Raw genomic sequence first — 16,585 nt, forward strand, 5'->3', positions numbered from 1 at the left:
GGTGAGGGAGTCGTTGCGCGCGGGACGCGATAGCCAAATGAATATAGGGCAGGCTCTTTCGCGCTCAACGGTGGAAAATGAAACGTATTGGCTATCGTAGTGCCCACTAGTGTCTCCCGTTTAGCTCAGTTGGTAGAGCGCGTCACTAGTAATGACGAGGTCAGTCGTTCGAGTCGGCTAATGGGAATTTTCTTTTTCCACCAATGGTGCCCCTTTGGTAGCCACCCACTGAACTACATAAATAACTTGTGCAGGTCCGTCCTACCACAGCATGGCATCCATGGACACCGACGAACAATCAGTTGTGCTATCTTCTAGCGCAACTTCAGGCCTTTCACTCTCGCTGTATGGCCTTTTTGCTACCCCGGAAATTGATTCGATTTGACAGCAACACTAGACATCCCTTACCCATCTTAAATATATCAGAGCACTTGACGCGATTGAAGTTGCAAACGAAATCGACTGCACCTTTTGGTCAGTGAACCCTCTCGCGGCTCCAACCGTTGCCTACCTTACGTAGAATTGCTATAGTTTTGGGCGCGTTGCTCGGTACGCAAAATGGCCGAGAAGTGGAGATTGTCAACAGCTTCGAGCTCGCCACTGAGGCTGGGCATGATGACATCGTAGATCACGGTTTCCTAGTCCAAAGGAGAGATCAATGTAAGTCGCGTGCTTGTTGCTGGGTGAGTTCCATCGCCAACGCATTGCAGACAAGCAGGTTTTCCCCTCTCTGGAGTTCATCGGATGGTACACTGTCGCATCTACAGTCACTTCACAACACATCGCGCTCCACGAACAGGTATATCCACCATGACATCTAGTTGAGCAATTAACACTCGTTTCGCAGTTTACAGGATACTGCTCAACGCCACTTCTCCTTGTTCTTCAATGCTCTACGAGCTCATCATCCGGGGCGGACGTTACAAGTCAAGCCCTTCCCTTTAAGGCGTATGAACCCTCGGTTGAAATCAGGGAGAGGAAGACACGGTCTGTATTCATCGAAGTACCGTTCATGGTAGAAACTGGCGAGGCCGAACGTATCGCTGTGGATTGGACCGCCAGGGGTGGTGGTGGAGGCACCAGTTGTGAGTATTTAAAACGGTATAACTAATGTCCACCTCATATTTGCAGTGGAATCGCATTTACATACACAACAAGCCGCTGTGAAGATGCTGCATGAAAGAATCTTGGTGTTGGTGCAATATGTAGCAAATGCCATAGCAGGTACGCACTCCAGTAATGCCTTTGTCTGCAGCAAATCATGAGGCTTACTTCATTGCTGTAGGTCAAGTTCCGAAAGACCATACCGTTCTCCGATCAATCTCTGCCTTGATTGCTTCCCTCCCTGCCAGCGAGGACGACGCTTTCCGCGAGGAGTTCAATACTGTGAGTGCAGTCTTTTCTCGAATTAATATAGTGCTACCTGCACGCTACTCTGCTTGTGTACCAAGCGATGTATTATTATCTGACCTTTGGCGAAATCCTATACAGGAATACGAGGATGTCAAGCTCACGGCTTTCCTCTCCGTACTCACTAAATCCACGAACACCTTAAATAATGTGAGTTGCCCAGATCACTCTACTAAAATCACATTGACCTTGCGGGTGTACAGCTCGTGGACAAACACCTGATAATGAATGGTGGCATGCGTGATGAACGGCCGCTAATACCTGGCCCACGAAGGCGAGCGGGAAGGCCAGGCGGTATGCCTGGAGACTGGTCCGCGCATGCCTGAGTCTCATGATCATGTGGAGTCTGTCAACAAGAGCCTCCCAACACCCGTAGAGTCGATGAGCCATTAGTCAAGTACGACATATACCGGTGGCATGAATAATACAGTTCTCTGGTTGATTTCCAGGCCCCAAGGTACTTGCACATCAGGGAAAGACTACACTTTACAACACATCATGCGCCTACCAAGTCCATTCCCGGCATATAACCCTCCTTAAGACTCCTTTCTAACCTCCTGATCTCCTCGATGGAGGTTGCTTTTGCAATTGCCTGCTTGACTCTCTCCGCTTCCTCCTTCGTCATCAAACGACCTGCCTTCCCGGAAGGCATGGTCGGTTTGGGCTCGTCAATAGTAATAGCGATTTTGGTGCCGTGTTTGGAGACGGTCGTTGATATCGTGGTTGCAAGGGCAGTGAGTTGGCCCTCAGGTGTGAGGAACAGTGATTTGCCCTTCTGCCGTTCCTGCATGTACGATTCCCTTGGTGAGTTGCGCCCTGCTAGCAAGCCGGTGTCATCCGCGCACCTTGTCCCGAATCCTCTGAAAATCTAGAACTCTCAGCGACGGTATTCTCCATGCAAGCCACTCGCGATACCATTTTTTCTCCCGCACAGGATTCCCAAGTAAGGACAGATACTGCAATGCCCTCAACTCTTTCAATGGTTCGAGGTCACCCAACTCTGAAATATTGTTCCCATTGAGAACCAGCGTTGTAAGATTCGGAGCAGATAGATGAACGGAGGGAGAGATGGACGTGATTCGGTTGTTTGCGAGAAGCAGAGTCCGTAGTCGCTTCAGTAGGGGGAGATTACCCAGTACAACGATGGAATTGTCCGTCAAATCGATCGCGTCGTGCTGATCCTATACATGAGAGGTGACATGAGACTAGCCTGAACAGAATGCTACTGCACTTGCCTTGGTGACACCGAGGTTTTCGATAGTAGGTATTTTGTAGCCTTAAAGGGTATGAACGCGACCGAAGGGATATTTTCGCAGCACTTACCCCGTAGATCCAGCTGACGTTCTTTGACGGGGTTAAAGCCGGCAGCTGCTTGAGCCAGGAGCTCTGGGGTGAGCTTGACCATGGTGTGTTTTGGAGGCGTGTCTTCGGCGTTTCAGACTCAGCCGTCGACGCGAAGACAGGCCAAGTCAAACAGGCAACGTCCACCTTCACCGACCACGCTTGACATTGTCCCCCATGAAGCCCGTATACCAGAGACTCAGTTTGTATGCAATTACCTGTCTATTTCCATACTGGCCACCCGTGTGTTCTGACAGTCTCCCCAGATTCTTTGACGGCGAGGCCGCATATACTTTCGTCCCAATCGAGCCGCTCGGTGCGCAATCTCTCACCATACACAGGGCTACTGGAGACATTGTCTTGAACCGTAAGCATAACATGCATGTGTTCTGGCTGTCTTCGCTGACACAGGCAAAGCCCCGAACAAGGCCGTTCCTTCCACTGCCACGAGGTACGAGAAAACTGTCTATGGAATCCTTGGAATGATATCGCTCGCTCTTTGTAGGCCTTAGTTTGTTGTGTTTACATTGCAGCTGACCCGTGACCTTGTAGCTGAATACGTCGTCATCATGACGGGTCGCGAACACCGGGCACGTTTCTTGGGGCATGACATATATCGTGCAGCCGACTTTGACATCCTCCCCCTCAACCCGAGCGTCTCTGTGCAGTACCCCTCTCATCCGGTGGAGGGTCATCTGCTGGCGCTTGTACGAGCACACCTGTTTGGAGGTTACTTTTTATTTAGTTACACCTTCGACCTGTCGCGCCGCCTTCAGGCTCAGTGGAATGAAAGTGGGAGTGACGCTACGAGGCCCTTGTGGGAACAAGTGGGTTGATACTCAGCGAATGATTCCCTGCTGACTTCTAGCAGGCAGACGATAGGTTCTTCTGGAACAAGTGTGTGCCTCCCCCCTAAATGTCCTTTGTTCTTGCTGAACTGCCGCTCTAGGTTCCTGCAATCTAGGTTAATCGACACTGAAATCGCCCAAGACGTAGGTGATGTTCTCCTCACGTCTGCAGTTCTAAGTAATCAGCAACGTTACAGCTTAGCCCGTACATACTTCCGATCGTTTACGGCAGTCGGTGGTCTTTTGCTTGCAATCATTACTATGCAACTCATATGACGACTAGCATTCGACCTGCGTACTGCTTACATTCACGGTCACAAAATCCAGTTATGTCTCATAAGTAGGAGGTCACGATACCGCGCAGGGACACGGTACTTCCGCCGTGGTATCGATCATCAAGGACACGTTGCTAATTTCAACGAGACGGAGCAAATTGTACTCGTCGAAGAGTCCGCTGCGGGGCGCATCTCCAACTCTGAAATTTTCACCCACAAGCTTAGCTTTGTACAAACCCGCGGCAGTGTACCAGTTTTCTGGGGAGAGATAAACACTCTTAGATACAAACCCGACCTCCAAATTATGGATCTTCAAGATACAGTTGGTGGATGTCGCAGGTCATCGGAAGACGCTCGTTGATTCTTTGACAGGTTGATGCCATGCGCTTGCATTTAAAGGAACAAATTTCACTCTATGGGGAACAGTGTCTTATCAACCTAGTCAACCAGAAGGGTTATGAACAGCCTGTGAAAGAGGCTTACGAACGCATTGTCGCCCAGGTATGTTTCCTATCTTGTCTCGTATATCACTCTCAAGCGTCCTTTTCAGACTGAGCTGCCTGAGGCCAGGTACCGCTACTTCGATTTCCACAACGAGTGCAAACATATGCGGTGGAATCGCATAAATATCCTCATTGAAAGGTTGCAGGAAGACCTCCTCAATTTCGGGTAAGGAAAACTGCCCTGCATGATGCGTCCCTCCGCATGTCAATCTTCTTGTTAGATACTTTCATCTCAATATGAATACGTCACAAGTCGAGCCAGCAGTGAAATTGCAAAACGGCGTGGTCCGTACGAACTGCATGGACAACTTAGATCGGACCAACGTAGTTCAAGCCGCTCTAGCCAAGTGGACTCTGAATTACCAGCTAAAAAGCCTTGGTGTCTTGACGGAAGGCGAAGAACTGGACGACTTCCAAGCGCTTTCCCAGGATTTCCGAGAAAGTGGGTTTGCTGCTTCCCTCTTCATTCAAGCTTGCTGACTTGCACTTGTGCTCCAGTTTGGGCTGACCACGCTGACTTGATTTCAAGGGCATACGCAGGGTCTGGTGCTCTGAAGACCGACTTTACACGGACGAACAAACGCACTAAGCTGGGCCTTCTCGAGGATGGTTACAAAAGCGTAATGCGGTACATCAAGAATAATTACTTCGATGGGACAAGGCAAGATGGTTTCGATCTTGTAACAGGCGCGTGGACACCACGGAAGAATCCCATTACAGCTGTCTCGTTATTGGCTGACACGAGGCCCCTGATAATCCGTTCGGTGAGTTTTGTAATCTCTCGGAAGGCTCCCTAACCACTCAAATGATCTTCCAGGTGCCTTACATCGCGTCTTTCTCGTTGTTCATGATCTGCGCGGGCCTCACTCTACCAAGAACTTCAGGCAAGTCCATTTGTTCCGTGTTGTCACACGTCGCCCAACATGACGTCCTAGATTACTCCCTCCTTTACTACTTCATGCTCTGGTTCATGATCGCTATGCTTTCTATAATCTTCATCATGTTACACGGCATTGAATACGTTTCTTGGCCACGGTTGATACCTCCAACGGACATAATCCACTACAATGGGCCTGGTTTCCGCTCGGCACATCATGGAAAGGGATTAATGGGACCATTGGGCAAGAGATTCGCCACTCCTAGGAAAGCCATCGCTGCCAATGGGATTGGGCGGAAAAGGGCTCCAACAAACTACATGGAGGAGATCGAGAAGGGAACAAAGTCAAGGGTTGATTAAGTCTAGTGAATGATTGCCCTTTACTTCATACATTGGTACCCTAGAATGTCATTGTTTTGGATGTTAACTTGCATACTCGATCGATCTAACATTTCCACATATGGCAAAACCACGCCACAGCGGAGTTCGGAACGATATATGTCCAAAATTTCGAAGACTCTTCCACTCACATCACGTCTCAGCTCTCCTACAATGTTTGGAAAAAAGCGCGCGTCCCCCGGTGCTAACCAGGAGATTAACCCACTTGAGGGCGTCGAACTTAATGACGAGGACGCCAAAAAGCTCCAAGATGTCCAAAAGCAGATTGAACGAGTTGACATATTGATTGGTAGGCGTTTCATTCCACCGGCCCTCTCGAGAGATCAACGTCTGTCCTGTAGAACGTTACAGTCAACAACAACTTCTGCCTGTGTATGAACGGAGGCGCCCCGTAGTCAAGGCAATTCCTAAATTCTGGCCTGTCGCGTTGATGAACAACCCGTTGATCTCTTTTCAAGCTCAACACAATATCGACCGTATTGCTTTGAGTTATCTAGAGGACCTGTGGGTGACTCGTGATCCTAAGGAGCCAAGATGTTTTACCATCGAATTTGTATGCGCTGTCATTGGTTCGTTCGGACTTTGGTCTGACGCCGTCGCATTAGTACTTTAAACAAAACCCTTACTTCACGGACTCTGTCCTAAAGAAGGAGTATAAATATGTCTGCCCACCAGGCGCCGCCGACGAGACGCCCGACGCTGATGGTTTGAAGCCTTCCATGTTGGATTTCTCCTGGGAACGCGACGTGCAGCCCTCCGTAAGTTAATCCAACCGTGTATGTGCTTTGCTAAGCCTGAGGGTAGGCCATCAAAATCAATTGGAAAGACCCCCAGAACGCACTGACTAAATTACATCCTCGCGTCGAAGATGAAGACGAAGAGTCAGATATGCCTGCTGAAGCTGGCAGTTTCTTTAACTTCTTCGAAATCACCTCTGACCCCTTCGATGTGAGCTGTCTTGTTGCCAGCTGCGCTGCACTATTCTCCTGACGTCCTGTACTACAGATTGGTGCAACAATTGCTAATGAGGTCTTCCCCAATGCCACTGACCACTTCCTTGGCACCATTCCTGGTGACGATATGGACTCTGACGAGGAGAGCGAAGAGGATGATGATGACGACGCGGACGAGATCGATTTAGAAGAGCCTAGACCCAAAAAGCAGAAGAAGGAGTGATACTACATTCCCTCTGCACCCCCAGTATGCAAAGGACCAGTGGTGTTGCCTTATTTAATTGTGATCATGTCTTTGATATCATACGAAATGTTGTAGGCTGATTGGCCCTTGTCGACTGATTTTTGTGACCCACAGACACCTTGTGAAGCGGAGTTAGTGCATCTGCAAAACTACCCGAGGGAGTGAGCAGGTTATACCTGCCTCCGTTTGGAAGTGACTTGTCGTAAGACTCGCTAAGACATTTGCTGGCCAATGAGAGAGCTCGTTCAAGTGCGGAAGAGCTGTTAACAGCCGCGTCGCGTAGCTGTTTCCCAGATGTGGAAGGCTGTGAGGAAAATAGACTGGTTTATGTAAAGTAAAAACGTCATTCACACTTCATCGTAGGGTGGTCTCGTTGCGTGAGGGTAGAAGTGCACAATGCTTGAAGAGTGTTCGGATAACTATACTTCACACTGCGTCTATTTACTTGGGTAACATGGAAAGTGGCCTGATCCAGAATGCAATGGGGTGCTCCGGTTGCAAATGACATCGTCAGTGAATACACTAGCGAAAACAAATAATTTACTTTCATCCATTAATCCTACTCAGAATTTATGGATATAATAAGGATAATATGTGGCCCCAGACTTGAAGCTTGAAAGCTTGATCGGCGGGTGATGGCGTGTCAGTTGGCCATATTTGGCAACCACCGAGAATCAAAAATAGGTGAACTCGTACTACATTATCCTCTTTACGACCCCTGGTATACTTTTCATACCTCAACAACTTCACGGGAATCACCCAAAGGTCTCGAGTCTACAGATCCGCAGAGTCCACGTCCAGTCTGACTCCATATCTAGACCCCGCATGTCAAGCCCCCGGAAACAGACGACCGCGAAACATACACCTCAATTGCGCCATAGGACTAGCAACGTCGCCCCGGACGTGATGGATCCACACATGTCTCGTCATAAAAGTGCTGTCGCATCTTCCCTGGATGATGTAATAATTTCTCCCCGCGTTCCCTCTACAGTGCGACCCGCTCGAGGGTCTCCAGACGTGGTCGAAGGTGATGAGGTGGAACTGAGTCTTCTAGATGGTGATGAGAGGCTAAGGGCCGAAGAAGGCTTTGGCGACGACGAGCTGGCGACAATGAAGTCCAAAACAATTTCTGCAAAGGACAGGCGAGCCATGGTCTTGCTCATTATACTTTGTTGGTGTCTTGCACTTCAACTCACTGGCACCTATTGACGTGTCGACTCCAAAGATTTAATTCAGGGTGTTCCAGTACGCAGCGTCCATATTTTTGGGTATGAATGAGAAATTCTGATGTTTGTCTACAGTTGGGCCTCGCGCTTGGTAGGACTCGTCTCTACCAAAAAAATATCTCACTTAATGTGACACAGGCTCAATTCCATTCATTTTAAGGGATCATCTGTCTTACTCCCAGCTAGGAGTATTCGCTCTTTCCAACTATCCATATTCACTCAAGCTTCTATGGTCCCCTCTTGTCGACTCGATTTTTATCCCTTCGATTGGCCGTAGAAAGTCATGGATTATTCCCATGCAGCTCATCATTGGTTCTATGATGCTATACATCGCTGCAAATGCTGAGAGGCTATTCGAACATGTAGGTTGGCATAGATCGTCCCATTAAGAGTACGAACAATTCGTAGCCTGCAGATAATATCTACGAGCTCACGTTCGTGTTTACGTCCCTCGTCTTCTTTTCCGCCACCCAAGGTACGCGTCTTCATGAGTTTAGGAAGCTCGCACTTACAGGCTCCTTTCAATAGATATTGCGGTTGACGGTACGTGGAGAAACTCTCCCTCGACATGATGTATCTTAGGTGGCTCAGGTTGGGCTTTGACATTACTCTCCAAGGAGAACTTGTCATTCGCATCAACCTGCCAGACGATTGGATTAAATACGGGATTTTTTGCTTCCTTCACGGTATTCCTTGCGTTAAATAGTGAAGTGTTCTCGTAAGTCGCGAATTATCGTTTACTTGCCGGACGTTGACCAGGGGCTCAGCCAGAAATGGGGGATACCGCGTTTGACCTTGACTGGATACCTTCAATCATGTAGTATTCTTTGCTTTGCGGTGACAATATGGCTTGTTTTCTTCGAGAAAGAGGTGTGGAAGGGTGTGTGTTATTTGCTTGGTTATGCTGACCGTGATGCAGGGTCGAGAATCTCTCGATAAGTCTGAGATGACTGTAACGACAGTCTACAAGACCATCTGGGACATATGCAAGCTGAAACGTTGGTACCATGGATGTCTATTCCATAACTATTACTCACCCTGGTTGTAAAGACGTCCGCTCCCTCATTATCATGCATTGCTTCGCAAAGGTCGGGTTCCAGGCTAATGAAGCCGTCACCAGCTTGAAGATGATTGAGAAAGGGCTTGGGCGCGAAGACCTTGCGATTGTCGTTCTGATTGATTTCCCCTTCCAGATTATCGGCGGTTGGCTGGCAGCAAAGTGGGCAAGTGGAAGTCAGCCACTACGTCCATGGATATGGGCGTTTGGACCGAGATTGGCTTTCGCCCTTCTGTCGACTCTTATCGTTTATTGGTTTCCGACACCACCCCTGTCTTACAGCTTCCTGGTATTCTTGGTAATTCATACTGTGCTGCAGGGGTTTGCATCGTATGTGGTTTGCTGATGTTCGCCGATGGTGAAGTTAACACATCGTAGCACAATTCAGTTTGTTGGTATATCAGCATTCCACACTAGAATCTCCGATCCCTTGATCGGGGGAACCTACATGACGGTCAGTTCTGTGGATCAACGGGGCTGACCGGATGTTAACGAAACCATTCCTTTATAGCTTCTCAATACATTTACCAATCTCGGAGGCACTTGGCCCAAGTATTTCGTTCTGAAGGGTGAGCTAGTACAGATGACATTTTGGTGAAATGAAACAACGAGCCACGTCACAGGGGTGGACTTTTTCAGTGTGGCACACTGTACTGTCAAGGACACAGACACAGAGTTCGTTGTCAAAGGTAAGAACATCATCAACACGTGCGTTCGAGACACTTACCGGAGGTTCAGCGGCGGAATGTGTGTCTGAACTCGGAAAAGAACAGTGCTCGAACATTGGTGGCGAGTGTGTAACTGAACAAGATGGCTACTATTATGTATCAGTGATATGTGTCACCTTTGGGGTGATCTTCCTCGTTAGTTACATCATCCCGACTGCACGCAGACTCCAAGGTGCGTTCCTTACTGACTGCAGTCGTCTTGTTGGTCACGATTTTTCCGCAGCCCTGCCGACTCGCCGGTGGCGAGTGGGGTCCGAGTGAGGGTTAGATAGAAACAATTCATAGAGTCATCTGGGTGGAGAACAATTCTGTAGCATGATGTACTGTTCAGGAGCGATCCCTGAGTTGCCTGCCCTAAATCTATTTAGCGTCTAATCACTTCGGGATACACAAGTCTACGCTATTTTCCACAAGAAAGTTGCAATTCACCGACTTCAACGGGAGCCGCGACTTATCATTCCAAAACACTTCTCTTTAGCCAACCTACATACCGAAAAAAATGACTACCACCATGCATTTTGGCCCCGAGTGGATGCGCGCAAAGCCCCAGACTCCAGCTCGCCAACAACCTCCGCCATCGCCTCAGCCGCAACAAACCGTACCAGCTACACACCAATCTACTGTATCAACTTATTCTTCTCTCGTCACCTCAGCAGTGCAGGAGCAGGAGAAACACGATGAATCCCGTCCGTTCAGATACACTAAGGAAGAGATGCTCAGGATTTACAAAGAGGGTGGAGGGAAGGGCGGTCTGGGACTCGAAGTAGAGCGATGGGAGGGGATAGTACACGAAGCTGGCAGCGAACCTGCGAGTCTGCGCGAAATGGACGAGGCCGAGAAGAAGGTCAGATGAAAACCTGTAAATTATATCATGCACTTTTCACTCACACGAACATGCAGCTGTTTGCGGGGCCACTAAATTCTGAAATTCGTCGACGTCAACCAAGTGATTTAGTAAACACTTTGTCTTCAACATCCGATAGACCCAGAGTGAACCACGTAGGTGGCGGGGGTGGTCCGGTGCGCGACCGCCTTGGCCCGATGATGGGCAGAAGAAGGGAAAGCGCAGGTGAACTCTAGCTGGTTTTCGCTCTCTTGTTAGTCTGACACCCATTTGTTTGTTAATCAAGATCAAGCTGCATTGATGCCTCGAAAGTTGTCACTGTCCAACACGCAGGGTAGTTCGTTGGCCTCCCCTCGTGAGGCACTTTCTTCCCCGCGCAATAGAATGGGTACCTTTGGTTCTGGTTTTGACGGCGTTCTTAATAACGGGGACTCTTGGTCGAGGAGACGTCCTTCTACGAGTCTTGTTGGAACAGCCGGTACTCCAGTACGACTGGAGGGCAAAGATGTGGAGTCGAGGCATTCGAACATCAAAGAAGAGGAGGTTCATGTTCCCTTGGACGTTGATGAAGATGACTCACCGGGAACAAACCAACAACTCCCGTCAGCCAGTCCAGATCGGTCTCGGGCGGTGTCTGCGGATGACAGTCAGCCACCCACATCTATTGTTAGTTCTGTTGTCCAGGGTATTGCTGATATGAACTTGGGAGAACCAAACAATTTGGATATGAGCCTGCAAATCACAACGGCTACTAGCGCTCCGGTAACCGGTCCCCCGCCTGGTTTACCAGATTCCGCAAGCGTCGAATGGTCTTACTTGGACCCTCAGGGTCAAGTGCAAGGTCTGTCTGACCCTTGGGAAGTGTTCGATGCTCTTACCCTCATCTTGTAGGTCCGTTCCGTGCTGATGTTATGCAGAAGTGGTTTGATGAAGGTTACTTTACCCCCGAATTACTCATGAAACGCACACATTTGGACGTCGAATGGATTCCCGTTGCAACTCTTGAGCGACGCTCTAACGGAGGAAAAGTCTTTCTTTCGCAGCCGCTCTCGGTTCCTGGTCCACCGGGATTGACTCTCTGCACGGAGTCACCTCACGGCTACTCTCCCGCCCATGAACATAGCACCTTTGATGGTCACCAACCTGTACCACAACGGGCAGTACGAAGCACGACCTTGGATCCATCATACCTCAGTAATGTCTCTCCTTCAGACTCTCCGTCCTCATCCTTGGGAGCTGCCACATTCGGTGACGGCTCGCCGGACCCAACAGTATTTGGCAGTAGAAGCGGAGGTAGCGCGTACTCCGGTGATATTAGCTATGGAGGCCGTGGACTTGCACCACGGGTGCAACATCAAGATCCAGTTGCAGATCCCAGAGTACCGTTCAATAACAGGGCACCTGGCAGGGCTACTTCGCTTGATACATTTGGCAGTTACAACGAAGGAACACCGTGGTCGACAGGTCTCAGCCCATTGAACCAGGGCCTCAGCACGAATGAACGACATCCTTTCTCCGATGGCTATAGCAGCGTAACCTCGAATATGATCGGTCCCAATATTCCCGTGACCCAAGTCCATGGATTCAACCAGGAGCCGTTCAACGATGCACCGTACAACGACATCGGCGGCCTCGGCGGTCACCAACATCCTCCATTCGTAAAACAGGTTATTGAGGCCAATGGAATAGCGTTTAGTAATGGCATGATTAATGGTCTCAGCGAATCGCAGTACAATTCTCCGACTCGGTCTCAGTACTCCCAGCCGTCTGCCTCGTTCCCACCCTCTGCGCAACATCAGGCTGTGTCCCCCTTTGGGGAGGCGTTGACGCAGCCCTCAGTATCTCCTCACGTACCTCACCCCCCGACCTCTGCCGTACAAGCTAATAGTGGTACATCACCCTGGCCTGACCCATCTCCTGTCTGCCGTACGAGAACAGTTGACACCTCTGCTACCTCATCACCGGCTGTGACGTCTGCTCAAGCTCAGCAAGGATTTAACTGGGCTCGACCGATTCAACCTCCTCAGGCCGTACCTCAACTGAACGATCCATCTCCTTGGCTGACGGCGTCTTTGGGGGGTACTGATGACAGATGGAAAGAGATCCCTGATGGGCAAGGCGCAGAGGATGTTTGCGTTGCCGGTTCTCCTGTTGATGGAGGAGTCCCTACTCTTTCCATCCCGCAGACACCGGCGGATGAGCTTCCAGTAGCGTCCGCAGTTCCAATACCAGCGTCTCAACCAGTCCCCCCCAGTAGCGAGCCCCAAGTGACAAGCAAACCTAGCCGTAAGTCAACAGCACATGATGCTCATGCATCAGTTACTGTTACTGTACCAAAGGGTACACCGGCAAGCGTTGTCAAGGGTCCATCTCCTGTTTCTATAATCTCCCCGCCTGCACCGAAATCTGTGTGGTCCAGTGCGGACGAGGAGAGGAAGGCGAAACCTGCTGCGACAATGAGTTTGCGCGAGATTCAAGAGGCAGAGGCGAAGATGGCGGAGGCACGTAAGGCTTCTGAGAAGGAGCGGGAACGTGCCCGCAGTAACATTACAACTTCTCTCGTTGCTTCCGGTTCCGAAGACGCCCAGCCGTTTACTGCATCCTGGGGATTGCTGACATCCCAAGCGGGAGGAAGAAATATCGCAGCACCGAAGGAGCCCCCGACGCCTGTTACCCCGAGCGCACCTGTTTGGACGACTGCTGCACCAACCGCTACCGTGAAGAAGTCGATGAAGGAGATCCAAGAGGAAGAGGAGAGGAGGAAGAAGGTAGTAGTGAGAGAGAGCGTGGCGTCCGCCGCTGCCCGCCGGCCTTACGCTGAGACTACCTTCAAGGTTGGTGTTAATCTGTCTTGTCAGTTTCTCTGTTGCTGACACAGTACTACACTAGACTGCGCCTTGTGTACAGAATACTGGCAGCGGTGCATGGACAACTATTGGGGCAAACGGTAAACCAGCCACGCCTGTGGTTGTTCCCCCGCGACCCGCGGCGACTACGCCTGGCTCAGCAGTTGCTGTAGGATCTCCGGCTACAGTACCTCGACAACACGGTGCTGCTACGCGTCCGGGAACGTCGGCGGCTACGCTGGCACCTACTAAACCCGCTGCAACACCACGTGTGGAGGATTCTCCTGTTACTCCGTCGCATGACTTTTTGAAATGGCTGAGTGATTCATTGAAGGGCTTAAATAGCTCCGTCAATTGTGAGTAATGTTGTCGGCACGATTCTAGCTAACTCGTCTCTGAACCCCCTTGCAGTGGAAGAGATCACTTCGATGCTTTTCTCGTTCCCGCTTGACCCGGACCCGTCAACGATCGAGATTATTTCTGACCTTATCTATACCAATAGTACGACGCTTGACGGTCGCAGGTTTGCTTCGGAGTACGTAAACAAGCGCAAGGCCGATGCTGCGGCGAGGCGAAATGCTGCCGGCGTAGGTGGTAACAGTGGCAAGCCTATTTCAATCGCAGACGTTGTGAAGACCCAGCCAAAGACCGTCCAGCAGGAGTGGGGTTTCAAGGTAGTCAACAAGAAAAAGAAGGGGGGCAGGTCGTAAGCAGGCCGTGATGTGTCGGCCAGAGTCACATAGGCAACCCCAGCGATATATTACTCGGGTAACCAATGCATCGTTCCCTTCGTTGTGCTGTATCCTGTGTGATACCCCTCGAACACTTAATAATATCTTACCATGCATCATATCTACGCAAGATTCAGTGGTTCCTCCCTCAATCCCACTGCTACGTACACATTCCCACTGTAACCATACCGTGGTTTTTGCAACACTGCGAACATCGACATGACATTTGGAGCCCACGAAGTAGCTCATTTGTGCATATTATTCAATCCTCGACTGAGACAGAGCTGGAGGATACACCACCGCGACAAGATTGAGGGTGACTATTGACAAATATCATCTACTAATAGTGTACATTTGACAGAAAACTCGAAGATCACTTGGGAGTGAGGTACATATGTGACGTGGGAACAGCGCTATGCTTCTACATCAACCCAGGCATCCTCGTCTTGTTCGAGCTCGTTGTCGGGCATTTCGACAAGTAGGGCGTCCTCTGCCACGTCTGAACTAGTCGATGCTGAGGACGCGGTCGTCGGCGACGGCGGTGACGATGACAATGATTGACTGAGCAAAAATGCATCAGCTTCAGTGTCCTCAATCGGATGTGATTCCGACGACCTTCCAACCTCCACGGAAGGACTCGTCGGTATAAATCGCAACGAAGAAGTGATGGCGACTTCATCTGGGGTGCATGCCGCGTCAACCTGACCGTTGGTCGTCACCGAGGCTGCGACAGTCTCTACATCCGGCGACACTGGCTCCATCATTGTACCTGTCTCGTGTGCGGAAGTAGAATGGGTTGGAATAGTTGCCGGTTCAACCATGTCCGTGTCCGGTGCGTCTCCTATATCCAGCTCGTCGTGCCTCTCTGTCAGTGGCTCGCCCTTCTCCATTCCGTCGTCGCGCTTTTCTTCTTTCGCCTTGTCAGTATCGCCAGCAGCTGCTGACTCTGACTCCGTCGGGCCACTTGTCATCTCATCGTTCATCTTCAGACTTCCGCCTTCAATAACTTCGTCACCCTCCTCGCCCTCTCGCTCTTCCAATGACGCTACATCATTCGCAGCTTTGCTTATTTTCCAAGTGGCGACCTCTTTCTTCCTCTCAATTTCTTCTTCCAACCTTTCTAACGCCCTCTCCACTCTGTTGACAATCGCCCTCCTAGCTTCCCTCACCCTCGCCGAACCATACGATGCAACAGTGTCCAGCTCTGACAACAGCTCTTGCAATGCATGATCGTAGTATCGCACAGGCGCATTCCGTGAGGTGTAGGCAAGCTTCAGCTCCGGTAACGAGGAAGGTTCGAAGTCGAGTTCGTCGGGGAACACAAACTCATTCTCGAGCTTCTCGAAGGATGTTTCGATCTCTGCGATTCTGGATATCGATTTTTGAAGAGCGCGCGGATCTGTGGCGCGTTCAACCTCGGAATCTGTTCCAAATTCACTGGCAGACTCCAGTTCGTTTGCAGGAGAGGGTGCGTTTGCGCCGACTTGTTTCGATTTCCCTTTCGTTTCGAGATCTTTATTAGGGGTCGAGATTGGACACGAAGTGGACGTTCGGGGGTTGGGATTGGTTGTAGTGAATCGATAGCGATGAGACTGCGAAGGCTTATGTTCCTGTTTCATTAGTTCGGATGATACACATTGGCAGCCGGTACTCAAGGCGCTTACCAGTGTCTCCTTCATGCTGAATCCGTCCTCCCTTTCCCTTGCGTGGAGCTCTGCCGAATTCTGAGCATAGGGGCAGTTGCCCTGTCCAAAGTATGGGTTGCCGCAATTGTGGTCAATAGGTCCCCAATTAAAATAGGTAGGGGCGTGCCAGGGGTATCCCTGTCCCGTGGCGGTGGATGAAAGTGGGGATTCGTACGTGTCATCGAGTTCTAGCGCTCCAGGCATTTGTATGGGCAGAGCATCGAGAAATGCTTGTCTCTGAAGCAGTTGGCGGTACTCCTGTTGTCTCCGGGCACGTGCCTCCATTGCGCGTCTCGCTTCCTCTGCCTGGGCAAGTGCTGCACCGAGGTAGTGGTCGCGGGACAAGGAGGCGGTGTATGGCGTGTGATACTCGTAGCGGGGCCGGGGGTCTATCACGAACATCATCGTCAAGCTGTGGGTTGGCTTGTGTGCTTATTCCCCGTCCTCCCCTTCCCCCCTCTTTTATATCAGCTATAGGGGGAAGTTCGACGCGTCACCTGCCAATTCCAGAAACATCCCGAATGTCCATATATGGATGTGGTACGCGCGTCGCCCTGTATAAGCAAGTGGTTCCATTGGTTTCTAATACAAAATATTACATTCCACCCGTCGTATCAT

The 16,585-nt window shown here is 50.3% G+C and overlaps 7 protein-coding genes and 1 non-coding gene across 8 annotated transcripts; 6 read left to right on the top strand and 2 right to left on the bottom strand.

Moving 5' to 3' along the window:
• Positions 1 to 114: 114 nt before the first annotated feature.
• Positions 115 to 187, top strand: F5J12DRAFT_t121. The gene has a single exon. It is a non-coding gene; the product is annotated as a tRNA-Thr (tRNA).
• Positions 125 to 1,823, top strand: F5J12DRAFT_835338 (maintenance of mitochondrial structure and function-domain-containing protein). The gene is made up of 9 exons (XM_051745903.1): positions 125 to 345; positions 398 to 474; positions 532 to 660; positions 711 to 799; positions 848 to 1,085; positions 1,132 to 1,224; positions 1,286 to 1,386; positions 1,492 to 1,560; positions 1,614 to 1,823. The coding sequence occupies exons 1-9, from the start codon at positions 272 to 274 to the stop codon at positions 1,734 to 1,736; spliced, it is 993 nt and encodes a 330-aa protein (XP_051599475.1). The 5' UTR covers positions 125 to 271; the 3' UTR covers positions 1,737 to 1,823.
• F5J12DRAFT_835346 (leucine-rich repeat-domain-containing protein) lies at positions 1,824 to 2,861 on the bottom strand. Its single transcript, XM_051745904.1, has 4 exons — positions 2,734 to 2,861; positions 2,646 to 2,686; positions 2,256 to 2,591; positions 1,824 to 2,194 (listed from the first exon to the last, which is right to left on the bottom strand). Exons 1-4 carry the CDS (start codon positions 2,813 to 2,815, stop codon positions 1,907 to 1,909), a joined length of 747 nt encoding a protein of 248 aa, XP_051599476.1. The 5' UTR covers positions 2,816 to 2,861; the 3' UTR covers positions 1,824 to 1,906.
• On the top strand, positions 2,862 to 5,714 carry F5J12DRAFT_835354 (SacI homology domain-containing protein). The gene is made up of 14 exons (XM_051745905.1): positions 2,862 to 2,957; positions 3,018 to 3,118; positions 3,169 to 3,252; positions 3,304 to 3,578; positions 3,623 to 3,648; positions 3,701 to 3,743; positions 3,797 to 3,830; positions 3,883 to 4,196; positions 4,247 to 4,375; positions 4,425 to 4,543; positions 4,599 to 4,819; positions 4,876 to 5,141; positions 5,195 to 5,261; positions 5,313 to 5,714. The coding sequence occupies exons 1-14, from the start codon at positions 2,929 to 2,931 to the stop codon at positions 5,612 to 5,614; spliced, it is 2,010 nt and encodes a 669-aa protein (XP_051599477.1). The 5' UTR covers positions 2,862 to 2,928; the 3' UTR covers positions 5,615 to 5,714.
• A 69-nt stretch (positions 5,715 to 5,783) lies between these two features.
• F5J12DRAFT_835363 (uncharacterized protein) lies at positions 5,784 to 7,090 on the top strand. The gene is made up of 6 exons (XM_051745906.1): positions 5,784 to 5,942; positions 5,995 to 6,206; positions 6,259 to 6,411; positions 6,458 to 6,601; positions 6,659 to 6,966; positions 7,025 to 7,090. The coding sequence occupies exons 1-5, from the start codon at positions 5,807 to 5,809 to the stop codon at positions 6,827 to 6,829; spliced, it is 816 nt and encodes a 271-aa protein (XP_051599478.1). The 5' UTR covers positions 5,784 to 5,806; the 3' UTR covers positions 6,830 to 6,966; positions 7,025 to 7,090.
• A 585-nt stretch (positions 7,091 to 7,675) lies between these two features.
• F5J12DRAFT_941471 (acetyl-coenzyme A transporter 1-domain-containing protein) lies at positions 7,676 to 10,239 on the top strand (the record flags this gene model as incomplete). The annotated part of the gene is made up of 15 exons (XM_051749689.1): positions 7,676 to 8,021; positions 8,076 to 8,095; positions 8,152 to 8,167; positions 8,215 to 8,438; positions 8,485 to 8,551; positions 8,605 to 8,619; positions 8,668 to 8,794; positions 8,844 to 8,946; positions 8,996 to 9,074; positions 9,127 to 9,463; positions 9,512 to 9,587; positions 9,645 to 9,702; positions 9,757 to 9,822; positions 9,872 to 10,033; positions 10,085 to 10,239. 15 exons carry the CDS (start codon positions 7,676 to 7,678, stop codon positions 10,120 to 10,122), a joined length of 1,734 nt encoding a protein of 577 aa, XP_051599479.1. The 3' UTR covers positions 10,123 to 10,239.
• A 1-nt stretch (position 10,240) lies between these two features.
• On the top strand, positions 10,241 to 14,681 carry F5J12DRAFT_129524 (uncharacterized protein). Its single transcript, XM_051738075.1, has 6 exons — positions 10,241 to 10,705; positions 10,762 to 10,930; positions 10,992 to 11,546; positions 11,597 to 13,539; positions 13,595 to 13,907; positions 13,963 to 14,681. Exons 1-6 carry the CDS (start codon positions 10,361 to 10,363, stop codon positions 14,259 to 14,261), a joined length of 3,624 nt encoding a protein of 1,207 aa, XP_051599480.1. The 5' UTR covers positions 10,241 to 10,360; the 3' UTR covers positions 14,262 to 14,681.
• F5J12DRAFT_129383 (uncharacterized protein) lies at positions 14,614 to 16,484 on the bottom strand. The gene is made up of 3 exons (XM_051738074.1): positions 15,947 to 16,484; positions 14,898 to 15,883; positions 14,614 to 14,843 (listed from the first exon to the last, which is right to left on the bottom strand). The coding sequence occupies exons 1-3, from the start codon at positions 16,370 to 16,372 to the stop codon at positions 14,696 to 14,698; spliced, it is 1,560 nt and encodes a 519-aa protein (XP_051599481.1). The 5' UTR covers positions 16,373 to 16,484; the 3' UTR covers positions 14,614 to 14,695.
• Between the last annotated feature and the right edge of the window lie 101 nt (positions 16,485 to 16,585).

This window comes from Pisolithus orientalis (genome assembly GCF_024613125.1).
Source record: "Pisolithus orientalis strain OTSU chromosome Unknown F5J12scaffold_16, whole genome shotgun sequence".
Lineage (NCBI taxonomy): Eukaryota > Fungi > Basidiomycota > Agaricomycetes > Boletales > Pisolithaceae > Pisolithus > Pisolithus orientalis.